This window comes from Nothoprocta perdicaria, unplaced genomic scaffold (assembly GCF_003342845.1).
Source record: "Nothoprocta perdicaria isolate Ctin4 unplaced genomic scaffold, notPer1 scaffold_77, whole genome shotgun sequence".
Taxonomy (NCBI): Eukaryota; Metazoa; Chordata; class Aves; order Tinamiformes; family Tinamidae; genus Nothoprocta; species Nothoprocta perdicaria.
In genome coordinates this window covers 92,975-117,041 of record NW_020456054.1, presented here as the reverse complement: position 1 = coordinate 117,041, position 24,067 = coordinate 92,975, and the positions used below count along the sequence as shown (strand labels likewise).

Sequence of the window (24,067 nt, the reverse complement as noted above, 5' to 3'; positions counted from 1 at the left end):
TGTCCTGACATTCCGTTTCTATCGGGAGAACCCACAACTCRGCGAGCTCTTGTTCCCTGGTCCCCTGGGAATAATACGATAACTCATTGAGAAAATGTCTTAGGCTCCCAGTATCTCCACCCTGGCTGTTACAACAAGCATGAATTTTCCCATCATAATTATGAAAGTTACTGTTCCTCCCATTTTTGATCTTGTAAACTCTCTTTGGCAAATATAGCCTTTTTTTTGTGTGTGGTGAAAATACATATTTTAGCTCYTTATAACGTGACCATGCAGCCCATGAGTCACAGTCTGAGATCATCAGATACAAAAATATTCCAATTCCATAAAGAGTGGGAGTGGGAACTATATACTGTGCCTTCTCAGTCCCAATTCCTAAAGATTCAACAACAACAAACACAGGAATCAATAACAAACACAGGAATATTAAAAGCACGGAGTAATAAACAGACACATCAGTCTAAAAGATTTTCTTTATTTTTTTCAAGTGAAAGTCAATCTTCAATAATTTGCAAAGAAAATGAGAGTACAAAAGTGCTCCTTTTATTCTAAAACCTTACTTAGATTATTCATATCTCCAAATAAAACTAAGCCTGTTTTTTGAAATACCATTTCTGCACACAGATAATATAGCTCATTCCTTTCATAAGGCATGGTAAATAGATTTCAATTCAAACATTAAAACATTTTATACTGCTATGTCAGAATTAAAAACACAACTGCAAGGTTCACAAAACCCATGCATGATCTGCAGAACGTAATTACCATTACAGTGTACCCACTCACAGACATGCACGTGTGAATATATATGCATATGAACACCCCAGGAAGATCAAAAAAAATCGGTTTTGTATGTGACCTTCGTCACACAGATAGCAGGAATGTATGTTTAGCCCAATACTTACACATTGCTTACACAATAATCATATTTTCCTCCTTTTTCAGTGACTGATCTTTTTTGCTGCACARTAAAATTGTGTCCTCCAACCAACCTCATACAGTAATGGTGAAATGGTGACATACATGAYGCAAGTGTAAGGGACAAAATCAAGGGATAGCAAAGGATTTGAACTCAAAGGAYTTACCAGAGAAGATGAATTTGTCTACTGATAACTTTATCCAAATGCTACTTTGGATTCAAATGCAAATGCTCATTTTAAACTTTATTTTAGTGACTTTATTTCTCATACAACAGCAGAAAATGTACTTCATGTGTATAAACATAACAGATGAACGTCCTATCTTTGTGTTGCATTGAAATTGTGGAAACATAACACAGGAAGTTTATTCTTATTTAAAATCTGAACTAAAGCAAATCACAAAAGCTCACCCAGGGTCCATGTATTTTCCACAGAAAGAATGTTGTTTCAGGGTAGCTTTACAAATCTTCCCATRCAGCCAAAGGATGCGGAACAAATTAAGTGGCATAATACCTTGTGTGGAAAAATTACATTTCAAAAATCCTGTCAYGTACTAAGCCAAAGATTTCAGCAGGTATTTTACCTAAAAGAATATATCTCTTAACACTTGCTTTATTTGCTGCACTTGAGCCACTTCTATTTTAAATATCTTAGCTGAAGAAGACACCCTGTAGATAACTCTTCACTCCTACAAAGGTCCCTTGGAATGAAGAGGCCCGGATGACTCTCTGAGATGACTCTCTCTCTCTCTCCTTCATTAAAACCTTCACAGGAAACTATTTTTAGCAATTTTAATTTGTCTTAAGCAGTGTAGACTAGACTCTGTTACCCTTAATTATACCAAGTGGTATATTATTTCATAACCATACTGACTGTTTCTGTTATTGGTTGCCTCTAGTGGAAGCAGAGGCAAGGAAACCACAAATACAACCCAGTGTAAGCACGGAGGCAGAATACAGTCTTAGTTCTGCTGAGGTCGTTGGGAACTCGTGCTTGAAGAACTAACAAGCTATCAAAGAYGTAATGTAAGGTCTTTTCAGTTACCTCTTAACAAATAAGAACAGTGATATCTTACATGGCAAGAGTTGACAAGGTTGCTTGTGAGTAGGCATGGCTCCCAACACAAGTCAGATCTGTCTTTGAACACCTTAAAGTTAYGGCTCAGGATATAAACAGGTTCCCAAGATCTTGAGCTAGGTCCTATGAGTGACATTGAGCAGAGAGAGGTGTCGATGAGAGCAGACAACCTTCATGACTCCACGACTGCCATCCTCGTGAGGGATGGGGCCAGCATGACCAAGGTCTGTGGTACTGTGCAGATAACTACACACTACTTCCATGCCCTGCTATCCATGCTGCTCACGCTTGGAATACAGGACTCAGAAGCCCGACTCCCCGCTGGCTGTTGACATGCACTGAGGGCTGTTTCTCCCACCTTTCTACAAGGTCTACAAGTCTGCAGTCTTCCTCGTGCTGTGCGAGCCAAGGCACTAGATGCACATCACGCTCAGCACATCACAAAATAATTTCTTAGCTAGTGAAAAACCTTGTTCCTCAAAATCCCCTGTCTTTGTATCTCTTCACCCAAACTTCACATCCATCTGTGGAACAGCTTCTTAAGGAATGGCAAGCAATGAAATTCCCCTTTTGCCTTCTTTCAAAATCCACTGTACCCTTACACAAACCAGCATCACTGATTGCTTTCCATATGTTTTCTGTATCATACTGTTTTATACTGTACTGTCTCTGCCAGTAAATCCTGTGTAAGTTTGGCCCACATCTGAAACGGTGCACAAATAATGCAGAGGGCTGCATGTGTGCTTTCAATTTGACTAGTGCATGGGCAAAAACAGTGGCCATCCATTTCTAAATTAATATTGCTGAGCTTCTATAGCTCTGTTTACTGTTAGAGCGAGTCCTGTCCTGTGTTGCTCTCTGCCAGCTTGTTTGCAACAAGTTGGAAGGATAAATGCAGACAGCCTGTTTTACCTGTGCAACATTATTTTTWGCATTTTTTAGTTTTCCTATGTAAATACGCAGCAAAGTCATRTAAAAGGTCGCACGCTGAACTGAAAAGAGCTTAGCACAGGATCTTTGTCTTTTTTTTAGAACAGGTGAAAATAATGATTTGTTAAAAATACATATCCTAATGTATGCAAAAATCTCTCACTGCCGCTGGATTTGGCTTTGTCTTTGTGTTGGATAATAATAAAGCAATTATTTACCTAAACAATTCCCGACATCACAAGCTTGTTGTACTCCAAGGAAAGTGCTAGGTAGTCATACAGCTGGCAGCAAGTCATTAAAATAGTCCTAGTATGGAAAGAATGAAGATTCCCTTCCACAGTTCTATTTATACTTATATGCCTAAATGTAAAAAAGGCTTCTTGAACTACATATTCAGGTGTCCTTCCCAATCCCATTTGTTATGAACAACTTTGGAGTAGTTATTTTAAATGATCCTCAAAGGATGCCTATATGTGTTCGATGGAGGAGGCAAATAAATTTACCTCTTTAAGCTTTATAAAAGTATACGCGTACAGAGAATATATATTATTACCTTTATAGTAAGAATATGTTAAATTCATTACTGGACTTTACAACACTGAACAATTATATTCCTTTTAGCTGTATATTTATGAAAAACAGAGTGCTATGATACAGGATGCATACAATGCAATTAAATACATCTTCTGCACCTCAAATCAACTATGTCTAATCAAAATAATTGAGTTATTGGGAGGTAATTGAGTTAGTGGGAGTTATCATGAGTTGAATATTGTTTTCAGAAGTATGGTTACTGTCATATAGAGTGAGTGATCACTATTTTCCAGAGTCAGTCTAGAGAAGAGAGTTTGGGCCCCCAAATAATTAAATGAGTATGTCTTAAAAAAGAGAGTAGCCAGAACTCTATCAGCCAGCTAATACTGTGAACTTGTTCAAGTAAGGCTGGAATATAAAAGTTATCGTTTCTAAGACATAATTCTGTCAACATAAAAATAAATTGAACTAAATATTTAAAAGTTTACTATATAAAAGGTTAGTAGATGACATAACTATATGTAACTGAAATATATAGCTTAAAAGAGCTATATTGGAAGCCATCTTTGTGTCTTTGTTTTTGAGATATGTGGGTTTGAGTTTTACAGAAGTGAACTCTTTAAATTAGCTCTGTAGGTTTGAGCTTATTTGCTTCAAACTCCTTATGACTAAAAATACTGATTCATTCTTTCTTTTCCTGCCTTAAATTAAGAACAACTCTATCTCTCGTCCTAACGGCAGTGCAGAACAAGCCACCCACGGGTAGGCAACATAGCACTTGGTAAAAACAAACGGCACAAATCTTGGCGTACGTCCGTGCAGCGCCCCTTCCTCGGGCAAGGGGCGCCGGGGCCGCRCGGGGCGCTTGCCGCTGGTTCCTGCAGGACGTGTTTCCCAAGGCACTCGGCAGCAGCTCCCTGCTGGGCTCGACACGGAAGGTCTCGCAATCYTCAAACGCTACCTGGCTGATTTAAAGTGCAGTGGAGGGTGGGCAGGGCCATCCTCGCGCTCGCTGGACGTCGTTAGTTGACGCAGTTCTTCGCCAACCGCCGGTCGCTTTGGCTGAGGCTCTTGGCAACGCTAATGGTGGCTTCTTTCATGGGCATTTTCTTTGCGTCCCGCTTGCTCTGTGAAAGGGGCGAGCAGTGCGATGAGTCCCCCACTGACAGGACAAACATTCATCGACAAGAACCTCAGAATTTATGGAACCAGCTCAAGTTAACAAACACGAAGACCTGATGACCTTCACCTACCGCTACGATGTGGAGCAGCTGGGGCAGTGAGCACGGCTGTAACCTTCTGTGAGCGCTTTCAAGGCYATGGGCATGAGCAGGCTTTGGATCAATGAGTTTGGCTGTAAATAAGCAGTTTTTTGCATGTGTCTTTCAAAAGCAAAGCAAAAAGAAACCTGCTTTCAACTCAGAAATGCTTTCCTTCACTATCCTAGAAATTGTTTTACTACCCTGAAACAGAATTTTCTGTGCTTTCTCATGGTTTCTGAAATGAAAATACAGTTTCAAAACAGCCYTAATTCTGTTTGCATGCAAGACCTCAGCACAATATTTGTGTATCTGAATACCTTTCAGATTTCCATCAAATAATTTCCAATATTCAAAATAGTCTCTCTGAGGTAAGGAAGCGCATCCTTAATTTAAATTTATCCTTTTTTGCATCCTAGTGTGTCTGGTTGTTGCTATAAGCAACACATTAGAATGTGCAATAAATTGGATAAGTCCATCAAAGCAATCTTGTAATTGGGCTGATATAAACACAGAGTTGGATTAGGTGTCCTTGATCATCACCTCTCAAACATTTGTGAGACTATTTCTAAATGTAAACAAAGCCAATTTACCTGATAAATAACACCAGTTATAATAATGCCAGGTACACATCCACTGACATCAGTGAAAGCTACAGTTATCTATCTGGGGGCAAAAACTGRGAATCAAATTTACCAGTATGTATTTGTTCTGATTTCTGCAAACTGAATTATATCTTCTCCCTCACTAACTCATCCCCCGGTGTTTTTACCCCCTCAGTGTTTCTCCAAAGACTGTCTACATGATGAAATTCAAACTAGGCTACTGTCAAGCACTGCAGTAAATAAACTGGATGCCACCTTTGCTCTTTACTATCACAGAGCCTTCGCTGTTGTTAGTTTTCATCATCGACATCTTGGCATCCAAGTCCTTCTCCCACTACCCTCGTGAGAGGATTCTAGGTGCAGCCTCGTGTCAAACCCTTTCCCATCCAACACCACAGATCGTACCCAATGCTATGGTAAAGAAGCAGGGTCCTCCAGGGCTTAAACTCTGAGAAAATGAGATACAGAGAGGTAAATCAATTTACCCCAAACCACCACGCAGGCCAATGGCAGAAGCCAAGTATCCTGAGTGTGGTGTGTATTACCAGGGTACTGCATGGTAAGATAAAACCAGCATCTAGAGACAAAAGGCAAGCCATAGTCAATGTGAATATTCAGAAGAATAAAATATGTGCATTTTGAGTTGTGGGGGGAACAGTTGCCTACYGTAGGAACCTACGTTTCTTTTCTAACTATAAGACATTTAGACAAAATACCCTTTTTTCTTAGACATCTGCATTTCAATGCACAGAATAATCTAAATGCCCTTTCAGCATCAGAAATTTTCTCTGAACATGTAGCTGTAACAGTACAAATATATGACGGAATGTGTCTTAGATAGAAGACTGGAGGATCAACCAAAGGCTTAGGACAAAGTCAGTAACCAGCCTGGGGTAACTCGTGGGGTAGTCCCACTCTGGTCAACATCCTCTCAGGGCAGGAGTTTGCCCATGTTTCCTAGAAAGTCTAAATGTAGAAGAAACGCTTCAATCAGTCACAAAATTAAAAAAAAAAAAAAAAGAAATTCTCCAACAGTATTTCAGATATACAATACAATTCTCAAGTGTGGTCACATCTCTCAAGAAGATTAATAATTATGTTAGTTCTGTTCAGCCATGTTTAATACGACCAATTATTTTTTCTCTGTGGGCTGTGGTTACGACAGGCATTTATATTTTCATTTATAGCAAAGCATCCGTGGCTCTAGATGTCATGTAGATGCAGAATGTGGAGTGGTACTTCTGGAGCTGCAATATCTGGTGCAAAGATACAGCATAATCTATGTCACCGGGGAATGTTTCCAAACTTTGGGATTAGTGGAGGGAAGATATTATACAATAACAGTTTAAAATAGGTACACAGAGACAAATGTGTTTGCTGTTAGCAAATGCACGGTAAAATTTGATCCACATTTACTTTTCCATTTGCTTAGCTCCCCTGGGCTTAAATTGCCTTGCTCAAGAATCTGATTCACAAGAGGGGACACACAGTTTATGGGATGGTTGTAGACGTTTCTGTCCCCACTATCCATGACACTCCACTCAGAGATTTTTGCCATCTGAGAAATTGAGGAAGCAGTAAAGCAGCTATGACTTTTGCATTACTTTATCTCAAATTATTCAACTTAATCTGCAGCAATTGAGCAGTTGCTACATGAACTGTACAGTAGTGGAAAATCCTGAGAAAAAGGCAGGGTAAGCAGCTAGGATCTTGCACCAAAGCCTTTTGTCTTCATACATTATTGTTACATTGGATGATCTTTCTGCAAAATACTAAGCAGGTGAGGRGAAAAAAAGACTGAGGATCTGATCCAGGCCTAAAAAGACTCCCATTGACCTCTTAGGCTTTACATCTAGCCTTGAATAAACCAGGGTTAATACAACAAATACAATTAAAGCAAAGCATTAATTAAGGAAATACACATTCCCTTTCAGATTATTGACCTAATCAGCTTGCACAAGCTGTGACATAGCTTGATTAAGTTGAAAAAGAGAAAGTGTAGGGTTTTTTTGGTTTGTCTTGTTTCTGTAACAGGCATGCAAGTTACTCCAGCTGCAGAATGAAACATTAATTTCGTGGCCACTCGGGCAGGACTGCTTATCAGAGCCTCCAGGCTTAATCAGGCTCTGCCTGCACTGCAACTATTCCATCTCATCCGGAGGTATTTAATAGAGTTGGATGCCAAAAGCAATATTGTCGCAAAGGCCTCGTGATGTGGCTGAAGGAGCCCTGAGCACCACGGAAGGTCACTGTGGTCCTACCTCTGCTGCTCTGAAGCTGCTGGGCCTCTGTGCCCGGGCTGGGGCGGCAGGAGCCGCGGGGCTGCCGCTCCGAGGGCCAGCGCTGGCTTTCTTCTCCGTGCTCAGAATCCCAGTTGTGGCTGATGCTGTAGTTACACCAGTCTGCRTGGATTTTCCATCTTCTAAGGTACCTTGTCAGGACAAATGAAATCATGTTATTAATACTATATAGCAGCTTAGAGCTGTGGCTATCCTGCCGTTTTATCACTTCTTTGCAATAATGCAGGTCATAAAAGTGCCTTATGGTGCCACAGTGAGAGGAATGCTCTCATAAGACATTATGATCTCTTTCACAATCTTTCTCCTTAGATTTTCTATTATTTGTTCTTTCTGTTATATTCACTGCTCTGTGAAATAGTGGTTCAGAGGATGGGGAAAACCATTCAGGAGGAGCACAGCAGGTCACTGCAGACCCCCTTCAGCTCTAGAGGCATGGATAAGGCATGTGCAGAACACTATGATATTGGTCAGCCTAAATATGATATTGGTCAGCCTAAAGGAATTTACTCATCCTTCCACACTGACAAACATGAGTTACCACTAATGGCAAGCCCTGAGCATTCAACCTCTGGGTGCAACACCCGATCTGAAATCCAAACATGGATGGATGGTGGATGCATCACCAGAGCTCTCAATTTTTTTTTGAGCGAAGCTCATTTATGAAGAGTATTGTGTTCTCTATAGAAAAAAAGAAAACAGGTAACAAACAATAACAAACAGGCAATACAAGTATCTAAACAAGAAGAAGCAAGTATGCACAAGGGAAAAGTAAACACGAGGAAGAACAATGGCAATTTATTGTTATTGCAGCCATCAGATAAAATTACAGCATCAAAATCCCTTGCCATGAGTCAGGTGGCAAATCTAGTACATTATTACAAATACCAAAGATGAAACAGATTAAATGCTGAATTCTGTTCCAGGAACCTGCAGGAAAATTGCTTTATCAATAGAAACCCTAGTAGCAGGTCACTAATGACAATAACTTAAAGCAATGAGCTAATTGGAATAGCAGTAGGCGGCCCTGTCGAAATAGATGATCCAGATGGAGTAAGAGGAATTCACCAAATGTTTAGGGTCTTGTTACTGAAAATATGCAAGGTTGTGTAAGATCTTAAAAGTTTTTAAAAGTCTTTGGCTGTGTTATTTTTAAAGTTTATAAATTGTAGTTATACAATTTTGTCACTGCATTTCCCTAAGCAGTCAGGAGATGATGTTAAAGGTTTCATGAGCCAGTCCACCTGGTAGTTGCTGATCACCAAAAACAACTCGAAAGTATCTGCTTCTTGAGCGAAAAAAAAAAGGAAAAAAAAGTTTTGAAACTTTAAAATATTAAACAATATCTTATATTAAAAAATGTCTTTGGAAGCTACCTTTTCCTGCTAGGTAATAAAACTAATATTCTTATTTCTAAATCTATATTAACTCCTCAGTTATCTATCTATAGGTACCTCCTCCTATAGCAGTAAACCTCATCTCTCATGCATCTCCAGAAAGTCCTCACCTACTCGTACTGCAGATCCTCTACATTCCTACCACACACCAGAGCAAGATCGTTAGAGGCAGAGAAGTGACCTGGTGCAGGCCAATAAATTTTATAGATTGATCTCATACACAACATAAATTTTCAGGAAGGGAGATGGAGAGGTAATTAGTCAGGAATAATAACTCTAAACCCAGTACGCAGCCACAGCACAGCCTGCTTATTCACCTTGCASTGCAGCTGCGCGAGCAAGTTTGAGAAATGCTTTGAATAGGCAAAACGCTYGAGGCATTAAATACTAATTCCATTAATTGAATTGCAAACATTTCAAACATATATGAATTATGAGATTTGCCTTCTGTGGAGTCATCCTCCTAAATTAGTTTCCACCATGCGCCCCTATGGCCATCTGGCCTGCAGCTAGGCAGTCCTGTGAAGCAGCTGAAGAGCAGCTTTGTTATAAAGCACAATTGCTCGTTTATCAGATGATTGTGTTGCTCTTCCAGTCTCTCACAGAACCATTTTCTTTACTTCAAGACATTTCCAAAAGCTGATGGGAGATCTCATCCAGAAAATCGTATATTTGGCCCAGTTTTTGACCTTAGTTTAAGGTCCAGTCATCATTTTTTTGCAGGAATGAGACTTCACAGAATCACAGAATCACAGAATTWCAGAATATTTAAGGTTGGAAGGGACCTCTACAGATCATCTAGTCCAACCTTCCTGCTCAAGCAGGCACACCTAGAGCAHGKGGCACAGGGTGGCATCCAGGCGGGTTTTGAAGACCTCCAGAGTAGGAGACTCCACAACCTCCCTGGGCAGCCTGTTCCACTGCTCTGTCATCCTAACAGTAAAGAAGTTGCTCCTCACCTGGAGACGGAACTTCTTGTGCTTCAGCTTGTGGCCATTACCCCTCGTCCTATCGCTGGCCACCAGTGAGAACAGCYTGTCCCCTTCCTCCCTGCATTCTCCCTTCCTGAACTTAYACATATTAATCAYATCCCCTCTGAGCCRTCTCTTCTCCAGAGAAAACAGGCCCAGCTCACTCAGCCTCTCTTCATACGAGAGACTTCTTCCCCCTTGGCAGAAATGAAGCAGCAGCAGCACATGAGCCTCCCAGTATCACTCCTAGTATAACTTTCTACAGGTGATTTAGTGATCAGGAGGGTATCCTAGCAGTGCAAAAAGCTTTGTTATTTTATTCTGTCATTAGCATGTTTGCTTCCTAGAAGTTAAGAAACTCAAGGATAAAGATAATACTAAAGAAAACATCACAAATAGATTTAGATGGCAAATTAAATATTTTTAGATGGCAAATATTTTGCTTTGCTATTGGAGTTTGCCATAGTACACAAAAAACCGCACAGATAATTTTCCTCTGTGCAGGCTACCAGGAGGGCATCCCTCACATAATTATGCCCTGTCATTTAAACCAAGTTGTCTTTCTAGGTATGTGCATCATCCTCAGAGCATGGTTTGGTATCCTGCTGTCTTCTGCTGTCCAAATTGGTAGGGAGCTTCAGCAGAAATTTAAGAAATGGCTTCGGCAACGCTCTCCTCCTCACCCCGCTGCGCTGTGCTAGGACAAGTCCCTGCCAAATCCGTGGGCCTCTTGAGGCCGGAAAAAGCAGCTCCCACCACACGGCTCTGTGAGATTTGTGTGTTTTATTTTTAAATGAACCTCCAAGCCTGCAATATTCTTGCAGCTCTAGCCCCAACACGCAGTTTTCTGAGTGATTATCCAACCTCCACCAACACAATGTGCCCTTTCTGTCAGGAAAGGCTCGTTGGTGCTTCAGGGCCTGCCACCGTGTCCCCATTGCGGGCAGAAACAGATGGTAGGCAGCATCTCCCTGCCTGTAATCAAGTTTATTTAAGAAGAGGAAGCAACAGAAATCCAAGTCTATCTTCCCAGTGAGGACTGTGCGGAATAATCTGCTGTTGGCTGCTCCCACGGCAGGGCTGCCGGCCCTTCCTCCGGCCACCAACTCTACAGGCCGCACAGGCCCCTGCCGCCCTTCCCTCTCCTACCACACCAGTGCCAATCCTTCAGGCTGCCRTTTCACAAACGTTTCTTTCAGCAGCGAAAGAAAGAAAGAGAGGGAAAAAAAGAAAAAAAAAAAGGTTTATTTTTCATTCAGACCAGTCCTTCAACTTCATTCATCATCCATTGATGCAAGCAGTTCTACTGGCACAACTCRGAAGGTAGACCAAGAATGGAAACAAGCAGCCTGGATTGGTGCAACTATCAAAAAAATCAAAACAAAACAGAAAGCCCAAACCCACTCATCCAGCTCCACTTTTTTTCTCACCAAGAAAATGCCTGCTGAGCTCTCTAAACCATTCACTGATTCCAACTACCCCTTCGTCGGGGGACATTTGTTTCATCCTTTAAGCCTAGGGCCACCAAAGATTTTAGGAGTAGTAATAATGTCCCCAAAATGGATAAAGAAATTTCTGGTACAGATGACAGTGTGATGTGTCTGACTAATTACAATGACATCTATATAAGGATATTTTTTCTCTAAAGCCTCTTTCATTAAGATATCTAATAATTCAGTCTCAAACTTTCATGTTGTGTATTTTCAAATTCAGAACCAGAAGAGTTTCAATTTTCAAAAYTGAAACCAGAAAAAAAAGGCAGCATAGATTTGCCTAAAGCTTTTTTTTTCCTGCTAAAAAGATAACATGAAATTACTGTCTTTTGTTCAAATTTTACGAAGTATCAATGTTTGGAAAATGGAATACAGACAAAAATAAATTCTGCTGATTGAATTTTAGAAATCACAAGTAAAATCTATCTAGGATACTTGGATATGCTTCATCTGTTCCACAACTGAAAAGGATTTTTCAAGACAGATTCAGAATTGTATTAAAACATAGTGAAAGGACAGTTGTGTAAAATGAAAGCTATCTCAATGCAAATGTGAAAGCTAACAAGATGTGACCAATCTGCCTGGGAATATGTAGTGCATGTGAAGAACAGGCATGCTAAAGATAATATAAACTCCTAGAAGAGGACAAAGTGAGCAGAACATGGACAATTCTGACTACTAACACAAAAATAAAGTGATTCGTATTTTTAAATTGTTCACAAAAGAAACAGTAATATCAACTCTCAAAGAACTGTTGTTCCTCATAACTAACAGCTTACCACAATKTTGAACATTTAGACTCCCAGTAAGTCACCAACTTTTTCCAATCTTTCTGGGATAGCTTCCTATTCTCTTCATGGTAGCCTTAATGAAAAATGCAGCAGGCTCAAGCAAACATCAAAATTTGATTTTATCAGGAAGATTTTGAACATTTCTATGATTTTGAAGATATCTATGATTTTGAACATTTCACTGATCCTCTTAATATTATTCCTGCTCCAAAAAATGCCTTTATTAATTAATCATAGTCACTATTGACAAGATTCTTTGTCAAGATCATCAAGTCTGTTTTACAGATTGTAACACAGTACATTAATCACTGGTGGGACACTGCGATTAACAACAGGACAGAGAACTTTTCATAACAAAACTCTTCAGGTAGAAATACTGTTCAAAGACATGKTTAATTTCTCAAATGACATTTGCAAATCCCATGTTAGTTCATTAACGCATTCATCCGGGAAATCTGAACATGGTGCCCTCCTCTTTGCTGGATGTACCAAAGAGCTGTCCTAACTTCTTCCCAGCTTCTCCCTTTCAACCTCACTGCTCTAAATCTATCTCTCATCATGTTCTCTGAGGCCTCTTTGGTCTGTAATACCAGATTTTTAGAAGCTGAATGAGTTCTCAGAAATTCCCAGGCAGCAGCATGCCACAAATATGATCAGTATTGATAAATTTGGAAGGAGTTAACTTAACAAAGGTTAAATTAATCTTAATCATCAGTTAACAATAAGTCAACCATAATAATCCACTTTAATCCACTAAAATTACTCCACTTGTGCTTGTCACTACATTTTCACACCTGATATTAAAACATCAGGTAGTGGCCAAACTGGCCATGAATTCTGACCCAAATCCTCTCCAGATCTGATTCAATACTGTGGATCCTGAGCTATCACACAGTATAGTATCGAATAACAGGCATATATTTGTTTAAAATGAAGAGATGTTGATTAGTATGTCCTATTTATATCTTTGGAACTGACCACAGACAAACCAGTAGGGTTTAATTTTCTGGTTTAGCAACAGCCTTTCTGTTTATCATAGCTGCTATCTCATGAATAATGCATACCACACTGCTTTATACATATGTCTGCATAAGACAGCGGCACAGCACACTACAAAGAACAACTCTGAAAATACCACTAGGAATGAACAAAGCTATTGAAATAGAGTTGTTTCCAGAGAAATGATGCATTTGGTACCATTACTGAATTTCTTGCCTTTAACTTCACAGCTGGACAGTAGGTATATAGAGCACAGAAGACAGGTATTTACTTGTCTTCTACATTTGCTTCCCTAATCTGAAGCTACTCRTGTTTGGGGAAACCTCACACCTGCAGGACTGAGTATGTATTTCTACTGCATAAACCAAATACAGAAYGGATCCTATTAAAATAAGGGAAGTAGAGGCTGGGAAGAAAGGAAACTGAGACATTTCCTCCCATGCAGAGGCCAGATGGTCAGGAGACTCTAATGGATTTGTTTTTGCCAACAAGGAAAGGCTTAGGATTTTTCAGCCATAGCAGAGTGAGTTTGTAAGCCAGGATCACAGAATCACAGAATGGTYAMGGATGAAGAATCCAACAGAGGAATCTGCAGAGGGAAAATCCACTGCAGCTGGGAAAATGCCTCAGAAAGATTCTTTACGTTGCTGGATTCTTGTATTGTCCAGCCACTGAGATAATCCAGAATGACTCATCCAGACTCTAACACAATATAGATTTTAGATGGAGAAGCGGAACAAACCACTCGCAACTCCTGCATGTTCTGSCCACCAAAATTCTGTGGAGTTTCTTTGTAGAGGTCTCCACAGAAGCACTTCCCTTGCCCACAGGGGAAAATGCTTCATGCAAGAAAGGAAACCTCTTTTCCCTTCCTGGAGTCCTTCATGTGTGGCCAGGCAGGGTGATTTCACCCAAGAGCCTCCCAGCAATGTCCCTGRCGTGTCCCCGTCCTCAGGAGAGCAGAAGGAGGCCCCGTGTCTTACTGGTGTGTGGAAAGTGATGCCACGGTGAGCCCGTTCACCATGCTATCGTGTGACCCACCACTGAATGTTTACCTGAACCCAGCTCGTGCTAGGAGCACAAACTGCCTCTTTGTTTTATGTTTAGAAAGAACCTGCTCTACTTCCAGCACTGAAGTAAGCAGGGAACAAACAAGAGCAATACGAAGCAGTCTATCTGTATGCAAGACAAGTTGCTATAAAAGAGCAGAAGGCAGATCAAATTTGGATCCTGATGCTGGCACAAGGCTCATGTAGATAAGCCACTGCAGCCTGCCAGGCTCGTAAGACTTGTGAATTTTTGCTCTTCTGGAAGATGAACAAAATTAGTGCCTAATTCAATACTGAATAAAAAAGGCTTATGGAGAATATACTTAAATATGACAATATGAATACTGGAATTCTGACAAGAACTGGGAGATCAAGCACTACATCTTTAACTTTCTTGGTTGGGAGGCCTCCTTATTTTCCTGCTTTTTGTTGCTTCATTTTGAACATAAGATAAATAAGGTTCTTATACAGCTATATGTTGCAAGACTTCTTTCATGAAATGAGGCAAGGTGGTTCTTYGATAAATTAGAAGTTTTTAAAAGGTGTTAGAACAGAGTTTAACATACATCCATGTAAATAAGCACAGGATAAATAGCTCTGAAAGTCAGATCTAAGTTTCTATTATATTAAGATTYCTATCAGGCAATATTTAAGCATTCTAGACAAGTAAGACACAAAATGAGCAGTGTTAAAGATGCAAGCCTTGCTATTCCTTGGGTGGTCTCATTTCTTAGGTACACCTGCATGCATGCTGCTATTGTTTGCATGTTGCTATAGGTTGATTTCAATTTAGGACACGGAATCATGGTACAACTATCTTGCAAGCAAGCTTAACAATGCTGGAACCCCAATTATAAACATCACAGGTGCATACATACATACCCCACATATGAAAACTGAATATGAAAATTCCATTTATTCCCAAAACAAAATGAACATGGGCATCAATTTTTAAGAATGTGCCTTTCAGAAAAAAAAAATTCAACTTAGTTTTTAGGTTTCTTGACCAGCCATATTGCCCAGAAGTTCATAGTTTCATTCATAGTAATGAAACTTGTGAAGGGGAAGATAATTTTGTGCTAGAATTTGGGAAGCCCTCAGGTGAGTGGTATGTAGGGAAGGTCTGAAAATGTTTAGTGGTAGCTGGTCTTCAAGAAGCCAACCACGGATTCTGGAAGAACTGGAAGGCTGCTACGACTTAGGGCAAGACAAAGGGTATCAACCAAAGGATTCTGTGATCCCATGGAAAATAGACCTTAAAGATCAATGAGGTGGATGGAGTTTGTCTGAATCCTGAGGGGAAGATAAGAAATGTAAACACAAACAAATTGTAATCAGAGCGCTAGGGAAAAAAAACACCTAATGAGCTGAGAACAGAGTTCCACAGATGAAGAAATGTATTTTAATACCTTGAACTGGAATCAAGAACTAAATTTTCACTGTCTTACGGAACAAGAATTGGCAACATTTTGAAACAGCCTTCATATACAAGGAGAGATCAAAGATGTCAAAGCATGATCTTTTTTTTACACCTGGGAAGATCATGAGATACAAGGGCTTTACCAATGCCACACTATGTGCCAGAGGCAGATCTGCCATTCTGCAGAAGAGAAAAACCTAACATACACAGAGCAAATCTGCAAAGTACCTCTAATGATATTGCATTTTAGAAATACAGGTAGTGCACAGATCTCCACATGCCAAAATACATGCTTAGGTTTCAGTGCTGCCCATTAAAAATTCACCTTGCCCAATGTTGCGCTCTATGCACAGCACCCTACATGACGGCTGCTCAAACTAAACCAGATCAGCCCACTTTCCATAGGCTCCTTCTTTTGGCTCAATTCCTGTCTGAGCCTTGTTTTAAAAGACAAATAAAGAATTTCCAGTTATAAAAAATACTAGATGGAAAATAAACAGCAGATGGATCCTCTCTCAACCATCCTTACCGCAATTGGACCTACTGTGTTTTAAGAAAGGCTCCGAACAGTGGCTTGGATGTGCACGTTCACATGGTCTCTCCTAAGGGATGTGGCAATGCAGCATCTGTCATGATGTTCTTGGAACAGTTTCCACTACAGAAATGAGAGTGTCRTTATCTAGCTAATCAAACAAGGAATTTTAAGATAAACATATCATTGCAAATGATTCTACAAAAGAAAAGTAAAAACCTTAATGCAGACTAGACAAATACTTATCTAAACAGCATGGAAAGTGAGAGGAAATTGCTCTCCAGTTTTGCTCAAAGATCAACAGCTGGAGATTAAGGCTAAGGCTTCCAGGTAAGACATTAGTTGTTTATTTGGTATATTTGAACAGTGAGTGACTAAATACTGGCACAGTTTATAAAAGCCTAGGCAAGCTGCCAGCCATTGAAAAGGTGTAAATTAAGACTGAAGGGTTCCCTAAAGATGTATTCTACCCAGGAATTAATTTGAGAAACGTCAGTGGGCTTTTATAGCTGCTGACCCCTTCCAGCCTTTCAGTTTACAAACATACAAAAGGATATTGTTGACTTGGCTGGTTCAGAGCATGACTAAAATGCTTAAATGCTTTAAGACATTTGTACATGTGTGAAAGTTATCACTCACATTTAGTGCTCATTCTAAAATGAGGGTACAGAGTAGCAGTATTAAAACCTAATGTTACAGCTGTTAATGACCTACTAAATAAATCTAAGCAGTGTTTTCATCTTCTCTCGAGTGCTAAACAGAGAGCAACTTTATAGAAGTAGCAGAAAATCATATTTTCAGCCCTGCAAATGTTAGTTATAACCCTTTTGATGGTACTCATGTGGGAACTACTAGCAGTTTACGAGAACAGCAATTACAGTCTGAGAGGAAATGAGTGCTGCACTATCCAGCCGAAACAGGCAGAAACAGAAATACACCATACGTACTGCTAGGACACGGGAGGGCCGAGAAGTCAGTCACTAGAGGGATGGGATGAGGGCTTTACTCCTCAGGGGCTGTCAGCCACCCAGCCAGGCTGCTCCAGACACCTGGTCTTCCAGAGGGATGGAGATGCTCAGCTTCACTTCTGCTTCCTCAGATGCTTAAAACGCAACGTGCAGGTGATGCAGAAACAATCTGGCTGGTCTCAGTGGATGAAAGGAAAACTTAAAACAAGAAATGCTGCASTGAAGCCTACAGCTACCAACACTAATCAGTAAAATAGTGCTTCTCTTTTTATCTACTTGTTTCACCCTTTTTACTAAACAGAACAGAAAGGGCAGGTGTGAGAATCTTATCATTTATCCAYTATGACAGATACCTTTAAGAAAATTTTATTATGGACTCCTTATATATGGCCTTTTGTATTTCTTAAAAAATTTGGTTATAAATACTTGTACAGGTGGTTGGCCCATCACAACATATAAAATATTACTGACTTTATTGAATCAGAGCAAAATAAAAATTCATTGAAAAATATGACTGTATACCAAACATGTCATGTTGCAAAACAACAACAATCTCTGTCCAAATGATTTATTTGCCCTGCATATTATATCAAATCACATTTGCTTCTGTAACAGTCCTCTCTGTCTTGCAAAAAGAGTAAGCATGAGTGCTCTCTGTGTCAGTAGAGCATTTTCGGTGCTTAAAAGTGAACAGACATTTCCTTTTGGGAGGTGGCTCTGCTGACTCAGGAACTCAAGAGGGTAACATCCAAGTACATTAAAATATTATTTTGCTTTCAACCTGTATTTCAGTATCGGTTCTAAAATGACATCCATAGCTAGGGAAAGTTAAGATCGTATTAAACTATCAAACTATAACAAAGATGGAAATGTATGGATCAACAAAACAATATAATTTTGAAATATACAACTGAAATATAAATATAGCTATCCATTTAATTCTATTATATTCCTCTATTGCCATTTAATGTTCTTTGTCATTCCCTGACTCAGCCTGAAGCAAAGACATGATGTGTCCCTGCCAAATACTGTTATCCCCCTCCTGCCACCCCTCTCGTGCAGAGATGCTGCGAGAAGTCCAGCTAGGCAGTGCTAAAGCATATGGGAATGGTTAATTCTTCCAAAACAACGGGGGCTCTTGGCTTTTTGATGGCTTTGGCTTACCTTCGTGTTTGGTACCAAGTACTTGCACTGTTTGCAGCAGAGTCTTATGTATATATTCTCCCATGGGTACAGGGACCTCCAGGTGCCACTTAGGAGGAAAACGCTTCCARGAACAGCCCCATCAAATCAGCCTTTTAAGAAACTGATTTTCCAAGGGTTCTGAACCCAACCCTCRTCCTACACATAGGCAAAGACCTATCCAAAACCAACTCTGCAGGCAAGTTTTACATACATAGAGTGTCTCTTACCTACCCACATAACTATTAACATACTCAAAAAGTCAATGTACAAGGGGACACATAAGACACCTGCTTTCTGAAAGCTAGATGAGAAGTCATAGAATCACAGAATCCTTAAGGTTGGAAGGGACCTTTAGAGATGATCTAGCTACAAAAGTTTTCTCTCCCTCCTCTCTATAAAATATCCCACCTGTTATTCCTTTCTTCATCTTTTTTTGTGTGGCTTTAAAGGGATTCTTCAGTACAGACCTTCAGAATTTAGCAGCAGTTTAAATTTAAATAATGAATAAAAAAAAATCCAGAGACAATAGTAAACGGTATCCTTAAACCAGTATCATGTTGTTATACCCAAGACTGAGATAAGAAGTCATATAGACTTACTTAATGTCCATTTGGGAAGATACACTGTTTTTACAATAATTTTGAACTGTAATAAAGTTCTCCTTCAAAAATATCACATGCCAGARTCACTGCTATAGTCTATTTCTTAAATTATCAGACTCTGAATCAACCTGWTAATAAGCAAAACTGTAGCAGGCACAACAGCACAAAGAAATTCTGCTAAAGCATAATAAGATTAGATCAATAAGTGAACACTGGCTCTTCAGCCAAAACAGAGCTATTTTATTAGGTGTTTCTTTCTCCTGCAGTCTGATTTACAAGAAACAAGCTGCTGCCCAGAGGCTCTTCATTCACAGCCTGATGGCTGTTTATTCGTCCAAGGTAAAAGTTTGACTTTCTCTGTGATTGCTGCTGCGGTCAGAACCACTACCAGCCTCGGCTGTTATAGCAACCACTATTCAAACAGCCCCATTATTTTCCTACAACTGCTCTCAGTCTCTCCTGCTCTAAAGCGGCACAGAACAGAAAAGCAATTTTCAAGAACTTCTGCATAAAAGGCTGCCCCTGAAATGCTGTGCCCTGTATGTCTGCCCAGGAGCCAGCTGCAAAGCRAAGCCCGGGCTATGAAGCCTTCCAGAGTTGTCAGTAATCACAGAAAAGCAGAGCACAGACACTGGTCACTTAACTCAAACTGAACCAAACAGGAATTGCTCATAAATGCACAGCTGTATTAAGGGCAGTTAGGGCAGACTAAGTGCTTACCAGCACATTGCTAGATACTTAAATTTTTTTTTTTCCTCCTATTCTTCTCAAGGACATACTTAACAAGTCCTCACAAGGGACTCCATCCTGCTCCCTTTCCATATATATTTTGTGATTCCAGAAGGAATGCACTGAACCTAATGGTTTCATATGTGGCAGATCGCTAATCTCACCTTTGCTGGTACCATGGTCCCATTTTCCTCCACAGTGCTTCAGTCTGCATTGAAGCACACTGTGGATATTGTTTTTCTTTAATATGCTTCAGGAGAAAAGATTTTACTATAGAAATTGTGCCAAAAAAGTAGAATATTTATAAAGCCTTAGCCAACACCGTGACTCAAGCAATGATTAAAAAAGTAATCAAATGTTCTATTMGATGAGACTCTGAACTGAATTCTGAGACAACAGACAACTTTTCAGCTCTCACATTTTAATCATCTTTCATTTCATTTAAGAATTTAATAATTTTATTTGCATTTCAAAACCCCTCTCCAGCCAAGACTGGGGTCTTACTGTTCCTAGTCACGGCTGAAAAATATAGTAAGAGACAGATCCTGTTGTAAAGACTTTCAGCGACTGGGCTAAATTATGCTTGGAAAGCCCTTCTGACCATGAAGCAGCAGGCAGCCTTATTCAATATATAGCACTTTCAACTATAATAAAGGAAAGCACATTTGTTAATACAGCAGCTAATTTAGTCACTGAAAACCACAAAGAAATAGAAATAACATCACACAAAGTTCACTTTAGAAAAAATACTCAGTTTTATTGTAGTAGCTCCTTAATGGGATTATAAAACACTTTGGTAATGCTGGTTTCTGGTAGGAAATCATGCAGCTTAAGTTGTTAGCTTGTTTTTATATATATATATACATATATATATATGTATATACGTATGTATATGTATATATATACATATATATGTGTATATATATAAACATGTGCTACACATATTTAGGTGTGCTACATACACACACACATCTACATATTTGTGTGAGTGTGTATATACACATATATAAAAGTTTTATCCCAATACAATGCAGCAGAACACAGAAACATGTTCCAAGACACTTCAGTTCTCATGTAAGTTCCTTTTTTCCTTACATCCTCAGGAAGGCTTTTACTCTCACCAACAGCTCCACTTAGCTGAATCAGTTTGTTGAAAGAGAGCTGGGACGTTGTGCAAAGGGTCAGGAGGATCAAGGACCAGTTACTAAGCAGAAGGCATCTCTTTTCCCCAACTATAGCCTGCACATTAGCTGAATCTCATGAAGAGTTCTTAGCTCRCCCAGTGATGGATGTGCATGCAAGAAACTGCTGTTGTCCAGTTTCCCTGTGAGTGCTCCTTTAACTCCTTCCCTGCACTCTATACAGCAAGCTTATTTCTTAGATTTGTACAAAGAAACTCAYTTCTTTGTACAAAGAAATACAAGCATCACAAGATCCTTTATTAAAAATGGTTGTGGAAACATCAAAGAACTGAAAATGTATTTTTAAAAGTTAAAATAGGAATAAAGGAAAAGTAAAGGAAAAAGAAAATATTACTTCATTTTAATTAAGAGTAACTATCAAAACATTGTTAGTAAAGATACAAACATTTTGCTATAAATGTGTGTCATTCTAGAACGTAAACGTAGAGAGCTAAATATGCTGCTGGGCAAACACAAAAGGATATAATCAAAGCTTGGATGGGATTAGAATACTAAGATTAATATGAGAGCTACCTACCTTTTCTTATGCTTGCTGACTCTATATATTGAATGTTCTTCCATACTCAACTGGACATCAAAATGAAAAGGGGCAAAGCACTGTTTAACACTTCCCCCCCCCCCCCAATTTAATTAAAACATGCCAACAAACAGCCACCTTTTATTGCTTTTGACTCATTCTTGAAAATATGTTGTTTCTGTCATTACTTTTGTCTTTTCATAGAATTTCACCCATTTGTTCGGCAGGCGGGGCGGGGGAGAGACAAATAGCAATAGCTTCACTCTCTCCTCCTCTGGAGGCTTGGGTTTGTCTCCCTTCTAACTGACCGACTCCTTATCTGTACCACAGCCATAGACATTTCTTACCTCCCTTTGTTCCCATGTCACATCCTATCTCCTGCTCTCCTCCAAGGTTTTCTTCTCCCCCTCCTCTTCTTGTTTCTCACTGTTCTGTAGTGCTCACAATAAAACCATGCTTTTCTTCTCATGTCTGAAACCCACACTTGACCTCTCTTGCCTCTCCAATTGCTGCTTCCTCTCCCTTGCCTCTGCAGTTTCATCAAACGAGTTGTTTCTAGGCRCCAAGTACCTCTCCTTATGTGTTTCCAGACTCTCTCCTGCATCAAGCATTACCCAACAACAGCTCTCAAAGTACCTTTTTAGGCATTAATTAGGACCGATGTGAATTCCTTAACCTGCTGGTTGCTACAAATGTCTCAGTAACTGTCACCGTTTTGCTGTCTGGGCATCCCTTTGTGCCCATTGCTCTGTCCTCTCCTCATTCTTCTCTAATCTCTTCTCCAGCATGGTGGCAGATAGAGCTTCTCTTACCCTATCATTTTCTACTGGACTTGAGTGATTGATGTCTTTTGTCCTCTTCTCCTTATCTCTGGTGTTCTCATCTGCAAACACAAATTCAGTTATCATATATTTCTGTGTAGAATTTTCTGCCTCTATCATTGCCTACTCAATATGAAATCTCAGACCGACTTCTACCTGTGACATTTTGTCACCAACTCAGACTAGTCATGGCTATGAGAAGACTAAATATTCCTGCTGAGGCCATCCTTGCTATGTCCATCCTTCCTTGTTGGAGACCACAGCCTCACCTGCCATTCCAGCTTACTGACCACTACCATCTTAAACTTGAAATTCCTTACCTATTTTAGTACAGTATTTTGTAGCTCAACTCACCTTCAAATTCTCACTTTCATACGTGGTTACTGCAATATATTGGCCTTTTATTAACCCTTTGGAACTTCTCTTGTCCTTCCCTTTCCTCCCTCCTGACAACTCCCGTTATCCAGCTGTGCCAACTGTTAGGTGTTTTCCATCATGCACATCCATGATTTCTTCCTGATACTTTGTAGCTCAATATAGATATCACCAAAGCTACTTTTTAACCCCTGAAGCTATATATGTCTATAGATAGTACTTTATATACAAATTATAATCTGCTTGGGGCATCAACCACCTTTGCATTGCGTCTGTATAAAGCAATGTCCAGCACGACGTATAAAGCAACACCCAGCACAACTGTGGCTTCCCTCCTCACTGGGGCTTCTCAGCACCATCCCAACACGGCAAATCTTGGGAACRTTTCAAGCCCTTCACAGCAGCCCAGCTCCTCCAGCCTCCCTCATCCACAGCAGCTCCAAGGCACAACCAGACACGCTGTGGAACGGGCAGGAATGGGAAACTCCAAGGGGAGCGCAGCACCCGCCAGGGCAGCTCCTCCCCGCACGCGGGACGCTGTCCCACCGGGAACGCTGCCACACCGGGAACGTCTCCCCACGCGGGGCCCGGGCACTCACCGGCGCGCGGCGCGGGCTCGGCGGCGCCGTCGCCCTGCGGCGGGCTCTCCGAGTCCGTGTTGGTCAGCCAGGTGGACTCGGTCTCCCGCGTCCAGCTCTCGTGGTAGCGCGGCTCGATGGCGTCGGCGCGGCTGCCCCCGCAGCCCATGGCGCCTCAGAGCAGCAGCAGCGCCGCCGGCATCGCGGCGCCCCGGCCGGGCGCAGCGCGGAGCCCGCCCGGCACCGGCACCAGCGCCGCCCCAGGGCGGGCCCTGCCCGCCGCCTTTATGGCCTCCCGCGGCCTCTCCTCCCCCTGGCCGCGCCCGCCTGCTGCCGCCCCTCTCCCGGCACCTGCTGCCCGCCCGGCCCGGCCCGGCCCGGCCAGCCCAGCCCGGCCCAGCCCGGCCCGGCCCGTTCCGCGGCCGCGGGGCGGCGCTTCGCGGCGCGCTGGTGCCGCGGCGCCCAACGGAGGCGGCGGAGGGGAGGACGTTGGGGAGAGGGGCAGCGAGGGGAACGAGGCAGCGAGGGGAACGGGAAGGCACCTGCGGACAGGAGGCTGAGGGAGGGAGCTGAGGAGAGGGATGATGGGGAGAGGAGCTGAGGGAAGGGATGCTGAGAGGAAGGCTTTGGGAAGGRGTGATGAGGAGAGGGATGACACTCCAGAGGGCTGTGCTGCCATCCAGAGGGACCTGGACAGGCTGGAGAGTTRGGCAGAGAGGAACCTCATGAGGTTCAATAAGGACAAGTGCAGGGTCCTGCACCTGGGGAGGAATAACCCCAGGCACCAGGACAGATYAGGGGTCGACCTGCTGGAAA

General features: G+C 41.2%; 1 protein-coding gene and 1 long non-coding RNA gene across 3 annotated transcripts; both read right to left on the bottom strand.

Moving 5' to 3' along the window:
- Nucleotides 1-1,067: 1,067 nt before the first annotated feature.
- On the bottom strand, nt 1,068-23,420 carry BAALC (BAALC, MAP3K1 and KLF4 binding). 2 transcript variants are annotated; one of them, XM_026051606.1, is made up of 3 exons: nt 23,273-23,420; nt 7,587-7,756; nt 1,068-4,588 (listed from the first exon to the last, which is right to left on the bottom strand). In XM_026051606.1, exons 1-3 carry the CDS (start codon nt 23,418-23,420, stop codon nt 4,484-4,486), a joined length of 423 nt encoding a protein of 140 aa, XP_025907391.1. In that variant the 3' UTR covers nt 1,068-4,483. The 2 variants fall into 2 exon arrangements, 1 of the variants encoding a protein (XP_025907391.1); XR_003251282.1 differs by lacking the exons at nt 1,068-4,588; nt 23,273-23,420 and adding an exon at nt 22,290-22,349 and having other exon boundaries at nt 7,727-7,756.
- LOC112957855 lies at nt 16,324-17,408 on the bottom strand. The gene is made up of 2 exons (XR_003251283.1): nt 17,222-17,408; nt 16,324-16,397 (listed from the first exon to the last, which is right to left on the bottom strand). It is a non-coding gene; the product is annotated as an uncharacterized LOC112957855 (long non-coding RNA).
- Nucleotides 23,421-24,067: the final 647 nt, after the last annotated feature.